Source organism: Schistocerca piceifrons, chromosome 6 (assembly GCF_021461385.2).
Source record: "Schistocerca piceifrons isolate TAMUIC-IGC-003096 chromosome 6, iqSchPice1.1, whole genome shotgun sequence".
Classification (NCBI taxonomy): Eukaryota; Metazoa; Arthropoda; class Insecta; order Orthoptera; family Acrididae; genus Schistocerca; species Schistocerca piceifrons.
This window is the reverse complement of record NC_060143.1, coordinates 424,279,245-424,289,458: the sequence shown is the minus strand read 5'-3', so window position 1 is coordinate 424,289,458 and position 10,214 is coordinate 424,279,245. Positions and strand designations below refer to the sequence as shown.

The 10,214-nt window shown below is 41.7% G+C and overlaps 1 protein-coding gene across 1 annotated transcript in view; it reads right to left on the bottom strand.

The window, feature by feature from the left end:
* Positions 1 to 10,214, bottom strand: part of LOC124803360 (neural-cadherin-like) — a 230,214-nt gene that overhangs the window by 160,212 nt on the left and 59,788 nt on the right. Inside the window, 1 exon segment of the mRNA XM_047264545.1 lies at positions 6,982 to 7,119. Within this exon segment, the coding sequence (XP_047120501.1) occupies positions 6,982 to 7,119 (138 nt within the window).

Genomic DNA, 10,214 nt, shown 5'->3' with positions numbered 1-10,214 from the left:
GGACAACGAATGTTGTGTAAGTAGATTCCGAGATTTTCCGCTCTAATGTTTTAATCGTATGTTCACCTGAAGATGTGGCTTTTAGTGCCACGAAACCGGTAGTGATCCAGTAATAAAGGACTAAATACAGCTAAGCGGTTATTAATACCCAAGACGAATACTAATAGCTGTGATTGTCCCACCTACAAGGTTGTCTGCATCTCAAGTATTAGTTGAGGAAATCCAGCAACCAGCCACTTTTAGAGTTTCATTTGCGCCAGATGCGTTTCTTGTTGTCACTCATAGTGACCTGGTGTAATATATTTATATGTTTTCATGTATAAAGACTTCAGTGTCGAACGTAAATAGAGGCTCCAGCCCGAAACAAGGTGTAGGCACTTATACAGATGAACTGACATAATTTAAGGTACTTTAGTGGTCTCATACAGATACGAATATAGACTGAAGCATGGAGAGAAAATTTGTGTCAAGGCCGGGAATCGAAACTGAGTCTCTTGCCTTCTAGGCAGGTGAATTACCCACTAAGCCACCTTGGTCTTACATTCTATGATGAGGTTCTAATCCCGAACATGGAGAGACTTGGAATTTTGTTCGTGTGTAAGGGGTAATTTAAAGTAAACTGGGGAGGCAGTGAGAATTTGTCTCGAGGAGGGAGGCAAGCCGGGATAGTCCATGCAGGTGTATGAACTGCTGTCCCAAAGTGGCTTAGTGGCTAACGCACCTGCCTAATAAGCAGGAGACCTAGCTTCGATTCCCGGCATGGCTACAAATTTTCACTCGCCGCTTCAGTATGCATACATAAAATCATATCAGTATAGTGTCTGAAATTCAGTCATTTAACATTTATATCTTAGTTAATACAACGGGTTTGTCAACTATATTTTGAGGGCTCCAGCTGCCTTTTGTTCTGTTACGTATAGTTTCTTTTTCCTCCTTCATATGCATAGCACACACACTTTAAGCTTACTGATGCTGTGGCTGTATTGATGCATCAGTGGAGCTATAAACATAAACACAAAAAAGGAGAGATTTCTGCACCCAATTATTAGGTAAACTTAAATAAACTACACGGGAAATGTGGTAGCTGAGCATACAGTTATTTTGCTCAGGACACAGCATGTAGTTGAAAATAGCATTGCATTGATGAAGATGTAGATGTGTTCCGCTAAATGAAGGTAGGTGAAAACGGGAAGCATGTCCTGAAGTGAGTAAAGCTACATTTCTTTACGTTAGTTAATGCACGTCCTCGGAGCTCTACCATCATCATAGATGAATTAATATTTCCTGTTGCCAGTGCTGATTTTTTGTTCTGTCTTAGTTGTAGACAGTATTGTAATATGTATATTGCGTTCTGATGAACTAACCCTGTGTTACTGGATGCTTATGAATTCTCCAATGTAGATATGTCCATTTTGAAACGTCGTTCCTTATTTAAACTGTCCATGTTAACTGTCATATAAAACAACCTCCCGAAAAGACGTAATTACTTTAAAATGGGGTGTGGAAATTGGTTCGTGAAAATGTTTCTCTTTATTTCAAATTGTGCAAATAATTGTAATGACAACCAAATAATACACAATGAGTTAAGTACTTTACAGGGATGAGTCTCTTGTATCATATTTTGATATACAAGTTTTGGAGTGCACATGTTCTCTTCGGTTCGATGGTGAGGACCAAAGCGGTTAAAGTTTCTTGGGGCCTGTGTTCATGAACGCGAAACAGTTTTATTACGCACTTTATGAGTCGATGACACTGGCTGCAATTTTGATTGATTCCTGAATCAATGTAAGGCCCATGAGGATTGAGACGCGTAAAAGTGACCTAGTAAAGAATGCTGAGTGAAAAAAATAAAAAAGGTATAAGAAAAGAATACTGTTAACGCTTTGTGAAAACATTTGATCCTGTGTTATTTTGCTGCAAAAGCCATTGTAGCGATCTTTTAATGTCCGCTTACTAGTACCATTGTTTTATAGTAAAGCAAATAATTTCTTATTGGATATCGAGTCATGTGTATGCATTTCAGGTTCAGTGAACGGTTTCTCGTTGTCAAGTGTTCTTCTCTCCGTGTTGAGTAGCAATTTTTCTAGGGATGGATGTTTCCCTTTCATTTCAAGAAGTGTGGCTTTATCCATTTGCATATTATCTTGGCTTAAATTACTGTTTAACGTAAAGTTTCTCTTGCGACAAAAGCAGCTTTAAGAGCAAGAAGATTAACTCAGTTTCAAACAAGAGGTGGGGAAGATTGAGGATGAGTGTCCTTTCAGTCCGTCCTCCACCCATCCTACCGCCTCGGACCCACGCCTGCATAAACAGGAAAAATGTACTAACGTGTCGGTAGGTTTAGATCTCACCATGGCGTTATTTATGGATAATGCAACACAAAGGACTCTTTTGTTCATATCTGTTAACGGAAATACATTTAATCACAGATAGTGCAAGAAACAGTTAATATGGGTTATTTCACAGTTATGTTGCATTTGACATACAGTAATTCGTATACTGAGATATTTTTCTGCCGACTCAAAAATATATATGAAAATACAGTTTTAAATCTTCCATGTATATTCGCATTATGGTGTTGATTTAAATCCCTCCTGTGAACAATCATTTTTGTTTCATTACTTGTTATCTCAGATAGTACTCACATGGTAAATTAAGGTCCTACAAAGTATAATTAAAATAGTGTTAACAGATGGGAAAATGTGCTCCACAATTAGTGAGTATGAAGCAAAAATTAAGTTTTATGCTAGCAAGGTTTGTCAATGTAATATTTTTTTGGTAAGGTCCTCTTCTGGCTGGTGACAAAGTTAGAACACAATAAAGGTCCGCACTAGCACTACGAATATTTAATACGTTTTTTATATTTATTCGTGGCCATAACCTAGGACAGTAAAAATTACTTTTTTACATTGCATTTTTGAAACAAGCTGTGCAAAATGCGTATACTTTGTTTTATTGTTACACGTTTTTCTTGATGGGACATCCAAATATGTTGATATTGATCATCAATGATAAAATCCGCTACATTAGTTTTACAAACTTAGCGGATTCTTTTACTGAAGACTTTTTTCGTTGTTACTTGATGTGAACTCTTTCCCGGTTGGCGAATGTCCATTAAGGCAAAACATATTGCTATGCACTTTTGGCAGCACTGTTTTGGAATTCAGTACCGACACAAATGATTCTTACTAGCGCCTCGAGTATTTTAATTTAAGCAGCTATATACCTGCCAATGACTTTGCAGACAATGATGCTGTACTGATAATGCGAGGAAAATAAACCTAAGAACACAAAATTGTGTTTATATTTAGTACACGTAGTTGGCATAACTTCTGATATTGTTCTTGGGTTTGTAGCAAAGTCTTCAAGTCAGATTGACACCCTATTTCGACGGTACAAATGGACACGATATACAGGTGATATGCTCTGTTTCTGATTTCGTCGAACAATTGTGTCAACTTGAAATCTGAGAACGCAATCATGTGTTTAAATTTAGTTTAACAATCAAGAAAATCAGAGGCAACATAAGATGGTTGGTTGGTTGTTTCGGGGAAGGAGACCAGACAGCGAGGTCATCGGTCTCATCGGATTAGGGAAGGACGGGGAAGGAAGTCGGCCGTGCCCTTTGAAAGGAACCATCCCGGCATTTGCCTGGAGCGATTTAGGGAAATCACGGAAAACCTAAATCAGGATGGCCGGACGCGGGATTGAACCGGCGTCCTCCCGAATGCGGGCAACATAAGAGACTGATGTCGAGTTGTAAAGCGGATGCATATCCGCGTAGACAGGTAACACCTGAACACATATTAAATATCTGCAGCATTGTGAAGACGCTGACGCCATAGAGAAAAACCCTCAAGAACTTCGTGAAGAGTAAATAGGAGTGACAAATAATGTGGAGTTAGAGTGCTGACACACTTATGACTTAAAAAGGGGTTAAAAAATAACTTGAATATCGGTTTGATTGAGTGAACAGGAATTTATTTAGCTGACGGGAGGGAGGGAGGGGGAGCTTGAACTTGCATGTGTAAGTTAGCTGTAGGCTGTGATGGTCTGCCTAACACACCGCTAGTGTCACATACATCCTTAACTGTGGTTCGTCTCGTTATGGATTGACCACCCCCCCCCCCCCCCCCCTCACCACAAAAATCACACGTAGTTACTTGAAACATCGTAAATAACAATTACGATTCCATTTCATTCGCACACGATTCTTAACTTTATCCCTTAGAGCCACTTTCAATTGGAAGATCATTTAGTTACCCTCTACTCACGATCTCTTCATCCTTGTTTAACTGATTTTCTTCTGTTTCACTTACCTAACTCATGGTCTATCGTCGTATCATAGTGATTACTGTTCTGTTCACCGCCAACCTACTAACCACCACCAACTCAAAAATTGACTCCCTTCACCCAACGCCAACGATTCACTCACTGTACATAAATGTACATGTTCTCGAATAATAATTATAATGATAATAAACATTGTCAACACTGCGACGCCCAAAAGTCTCCCTGTCAGGTTATTCAAGAACGTGACGTGGGTGGATATGATAAGCTTGCAATCGGAATCGCGTAATACTGGCTGTTTAGACCGCGGCTCACATGGTGGCGACTCTACTGCCGGTTAGCCTTTCCTCCATCCACGCAGGTTACACGCAGCAGCGTACGCGCGAGGCGGAAAAAGACCGCCAGCAATGTCGCCAGCATAACAGGAACTATGTAGGACGTCAGCAGTCACGTGGAAAAATTAGCGTGCAGTTTCATATCACTGCACAAACCAGGTAGTGTTCCGCAGCTCTTCCTCTAGAATTTTTACCCTCTACAGGTCTCTCTCTAGTACCATACAAGTTATTCCCTGATGTCTATCATACTGTCCCTTCTTCTTGTCAGTATTCCCCACATGTTCCTTTCCTTTCCGATTCTGCGCAGAACTTCCTCATTCCTTATCTTATCAGTCCACCTAATTGTCAACAACAACTCAAATGGTTCAATACTCTTCTGTCTCGGTTTTCCCACAGTCCTTGTTTCATTACCATACAATGCTGTGCTAAGAACATACAATCTCAGAAATTTCTTCCTCATATTAAGGCCTACCTTTAATATTAGTAGACTTCACTTGGACAGGAATGCCCTTTTTGTCAGTGCTAGTCTGCATTCGATATCCTCCTTGCTCCGTACGTATTTTGCTGCCTAGGCAGCAAAAATCCTTAACTTCATCTACTTTATGACCGTCAGTCCTGATGTTATGTTTCTCGCTGTTCTGATTTCTGCTGCTTTTCATTACTTTCCTCTTCGATTTACCTTAATCCATAAACTGTGCTCATTAAACTGTTTATACCATTCAGTATATCGTGTAATTCTTCTTCACTTCGCTGAGGATAGCGATGCCATCAGCGAATCGTATCATTGATATCCTCCCACACTTAATTTTAATTCCGCTCCTGAGCCTTTCTTTTATTTCCATCATTGCTTCTTCGATGTACAGAGTGAACAGTAGGGGCGAAAGACTACAGCCGTGTCTTACAACCGTTTTAATCCGAGCACTTCTTGGTCTTCCACTGTTATTAGTCCCTCTTGGGTCTTGTACATGTTACGTATTATCCGTCTCTCCCTGTATCTTACCCCTATTTTCCTCATAATTTCGAACATCTTGCACCATTTGACACTAAAGCCAAACTGATCGTTATCTAACAAATCTTCAATTTTCTTTTGCATTCTTCTGTATGTTATTCTTCTCAGCAACTTGGATGTATGAACTGTTAAGCTGATTGTGTGAAAACTCTCGTTCTTGATCAGCTCTTGCAGTCTTCGGAATGGTATGGATGACATTATTCCGAAAGTCAGATGGAATAGCGCTGGGCACACACATTCTACACACCAACGTGAATAGTGATTTTGTTGCTACTTCCCCCAATCAGTTTAGAAAATACGATGTAACTTTGCCTTCTGCCGTATTTGATCTTAAGTCTTCGAAAGCTCTTTTAAATTCTGATTGTAATACTGAATCCCACACCTCTTCTAAATCTCCTCCTGCATCTTCTTCTATCAAATGGTTCAAATGGCTCTGAGCACTTTGGGACTTAACATCGGAGGCCATCAGTCCCCTAGGCTTAGAACTACTTAAACCTAACTAACCTAAGAACGTCACACCTCGGCTTAATGGGAAATTACAGTTTCACCAAGCTCTGCTTTGCATGGAAGCCCACCCCTCGGGAATTGTTTACCAATTTGGACTTAGTGTCTGAGCGGGATGCGGGAACAGGCTAAGAGTGTTGGTACAAAGGCCATATGCGAGTTGAGTGTTTCTGTTATTGAATTAATTAGGGTTTTGAACATAGACATTTGTAATTCTTTCAGTAGCTGCAATATTTTTGTGTATGAATGCCTGACAATGTTTTTTGGGAAAAGCGCCACTGTTCCCCAGGCATTTTTGCGACACCAGCAGGATGTTGTCAGTGTATCGAAGCCACAGTAACACACGTCGCTAGACGACGAAGTGAAGTTGTAACAGACGTTTGGGAATTTAGTAAGAGCATATTCGTTTTCAGTGGAGAAAAGGTTGTGCTAATCCACTGTCATCGTACAGTACAAGAGAGCAATTCTGGGATCCCTCGCAACACGGTCGTAATCGTCCAGTGTTGACACAGTAGCAGCCAATGGTTTTAGAAAATGCTCACTCTACATCAGTCTTTATCACTAAAAACAGTGTAAGATGAAAGATTAGTGGTAATATGGAAATTTGTGGTGATGTCTATGGGACCAAACTACTGAAGTCATCGGTCCCTAGGCTTACGCATTACTTAATCTAGCTTAAACTGACTTACGCTAAGGACAACACACACACACCTATGCCCGAGGGAGGACTCGAACCTCCGACGGGGACAGCCGCGCGAACCGTGACAAGGCGCCATTGACCGCACAGCTACCCCTCGCGGCGAAAGCAAAGTGTTATAAAAGCAGTTTAGAGAATGAACTCACCGTAAGGACGAACACGTCGCCTGTGTTGGCGTCCACTCGAAAGTGTCCATCATCACTTCTATCAAGAGCGACTCCTGGCCCCGAGATGGAATACACCACGTCTTGTGGACGCTCCACGTCGCCGTCCACAGCCTTCACCTGTAATGTTTTAAAATTTGTGTAACATAGCTTGCGTAAATACCAACTAAAATTGGGATCTGTTTAAATATGCTCAAAAAATTTGTAAGACATGACATCATCGCGTGAAGGAGATCCAGCGATTTGTATTATTTGTTAGAAGTTTTAATAATCGTAATCGTAATAATAAGCAAGTTGTAATTACATTCTGTTGCCATCAAGACTATGGAATTTTTCAGCAAATTCCAAGTATTTCGCTAAAAGCGCCAAAATGTCGACTTCGTGTACGAGTATGAAACTGAGTACTGGCTACTGGATCGTAACTGACATTTCGATACAAGACAAAACCAAGATGGTGGCCATTTTGGAATCCACCATCCTGGATGCAACTCGTAATTTTCGTTTGGAAAGGGATCATGAGATGTGTCAAACAGACAGAGAAAGAATGGATCTCCAAAAACAAAGTGATCTGATTAGAAAGGGGAGAAGTAAAAACGGGAATACAACGTAGGTTTGGAAGTGGTATTAATATTCAGGGTGAATGAATATCAAAGGTAAGATTAGCTGATGACATTGATATCCTCGGTAAAAGTGAGGAAGAGCTACAGGACCTGCTGAATGGATGAACAGTCCGCTGAGCACACATTATGCATTGAGGGTAAACTGAAAGTATTGAGCAGTAGTGGAAATGACGTCGGCGATAAAGTTGACATCAAAACTGGGTGAAGACAGAGACTGGGATACATTCAACAAATAATGAGCATGGTAGAGGTAATCGTGGCTCACCTAATGAAAGCGGACAGAGGACTGACGGACCCCCCCCCTCCCCCCCCCCCCCCCCCCCCCCCCGCCACCAAAGAAAAGTATTTGTCGCACAAGCCGTAGAAAATGGGGTGGAAACTCGTAGTAAATAAAACATATCCTTTGTCTTCCAGGAAAGTTGAATTCCTACAACTGTTCCCGTAATACACTGATGTGAAAAACGGCGTGGGATACCTAATATTGGGCCGGATTTCCTTTTGCCCGGCGTAATACAACTCGACGTGACATGGACTCAAGAAGTTCTTTAAGTGCCCTGCAGAAATCTGAGCCATGCTGCCTCTATAGCCGTCCATTATTGCTAAAGTGTTGCCTGTGCAGGATTTTGTGCACAAAGTGACCTCTCACCTATGCCCCATAAAGTTCCTTAGGATTCACGCTGGGCGGTGTGAGTGGCCAAATCATTCGCTTCATTTGTCCAGAATGTTCTTCAAACAATTGTGGTTCGGTGAACTGTCGCATCGTCATCCATATAAATTCCGTCGTTGTCTGGGAACATAAAGTGCATGAATGGTTGCAAATGGTCTTCAGGTAGCCAAACGTAACCATTTCCAGTCGGTGATCGGTTCAGCCGGAACAGAGCACCCAGTCCATTCCATGTCAACACAGCCCATTATGGAGCCGGCACCAGCTTGTGTAGTGCCTTGTTGACAACTTGGGTCTATGGTTGGTGGGGTCCGCGCCACACTCGAAGCCTACCATTAGCTCTTACCAACTGAAATAAGACTCATCTGACCAGACCATGTTTTTCCAGGCGTCTAGGTCCGAATCGCTGTGGTCACAAGCCAGGACAGTCACTGCAGAGCATGCCGTGTTCTTAGCAAAGGCACTCGAATCGGTCATTTGCTGCCATAGCATATTAACGCCAAATTTCGCCGGACTGTCCTAACGGATACGTTCGTTGTAAATCCTATATTTTATTTTTATGGTTATTTCAAGTAACTTTGTTTGTGTGTTAGCGCTGACAGCTCTTTGCAGAAGCCACTGCTCTCTGTCGCTAAGTGAAGCTCTTGGCCACTGCGTTGTCCGTGATGAGAGGCAATGCCTGAAAGTTGGTATTCTCGGCACACTCTTGACATCCTTGATCACGGAATATTGAGCTCGCTAACGATTTCCGAAAACGATATCATCCCGTGTTCAGAGTCTGTTAATTCCTGTCATGCAGCCATAACAAGGTCGGAAATCTTTTCACATGAATCACCTGAGTCCTAGTGACAGCTCCACCAACGCACCTCCCTTATATATCTCGTGTACACGATACGACTACCACATGCGCATATCGTTGTCCCATGACTTTTGCCACCTTAGCGTACGTTGCGGAAAGAATTGGTTACAAACAGCCATTGTTAAAACATTGAAGCTTACAGCAATATGAGTGTATCACTTCCTCTTCCTGGCTACAAATTGACGCTAATTCTATTACCGCTCGGAGGTTAGCATCTGCCCATGTAGGGAGATTCTGTATAAATCCCACCTCATCCACAAATAAAATGCACTTTGTGAAATTCCGATCTGCGGCATTTTAAGCCATTGATAGATTTACAATCTGACTTACTGATCTTGTGGTGATGGATCTTTGATACGCTGTAAGTGATGCGAATAAAGTGACTCCCCGAGCTGTATTGATCTTTAAACGTCGCGATTGTTTTCTTGAACACAACCAAGATAGCAGCAATACTGTTTACAAAAAAGGCGGGTGCAGCGAACGTACGCGGACATTGCCAACCAGAAGATATCATGGTCCAGCACGGTGACGTACCTTGGGACGATACTGGACATAGAGCTGACATACACAACATATTGGAGAACGGAAACAGAATAGAACGAAGATGTTGAAAGCCTTCACACCCCCCTTTAAAATTATGCAAGGGAACGGTACATCACTTAATAATACTGGGAATGACATCTTTTGGAACTATTTGCGTATCCAACATGACAAACTAAAGCCACTCCAAAACAAATGTCTGGTGTGAAGCCTGGAAGCCTCCAAGGTGAGCTAGACCATGGGACACGCATGAGGTCCTGGAAGAGAAAATAATGACTTATCGATAAGATCAAAGAACACGTGACAAACTTGCTCATTGGAATCATACGATAACGCGACATTGCCACCTCACAGAGCTTGCACAAATATGAATGGCTCAGAGCCAGTACTCAGAATTCACCAGAAAGCTCAGGATAAAGGGGTAGGCACTGAGCTACATGTCCAAGAAGATGCAACTGCAATACGAAATAGCAAACAATTTAATCGGTGAAAAGCACAAATGAATCCTCACCATTATCTAACATTAAAAGAC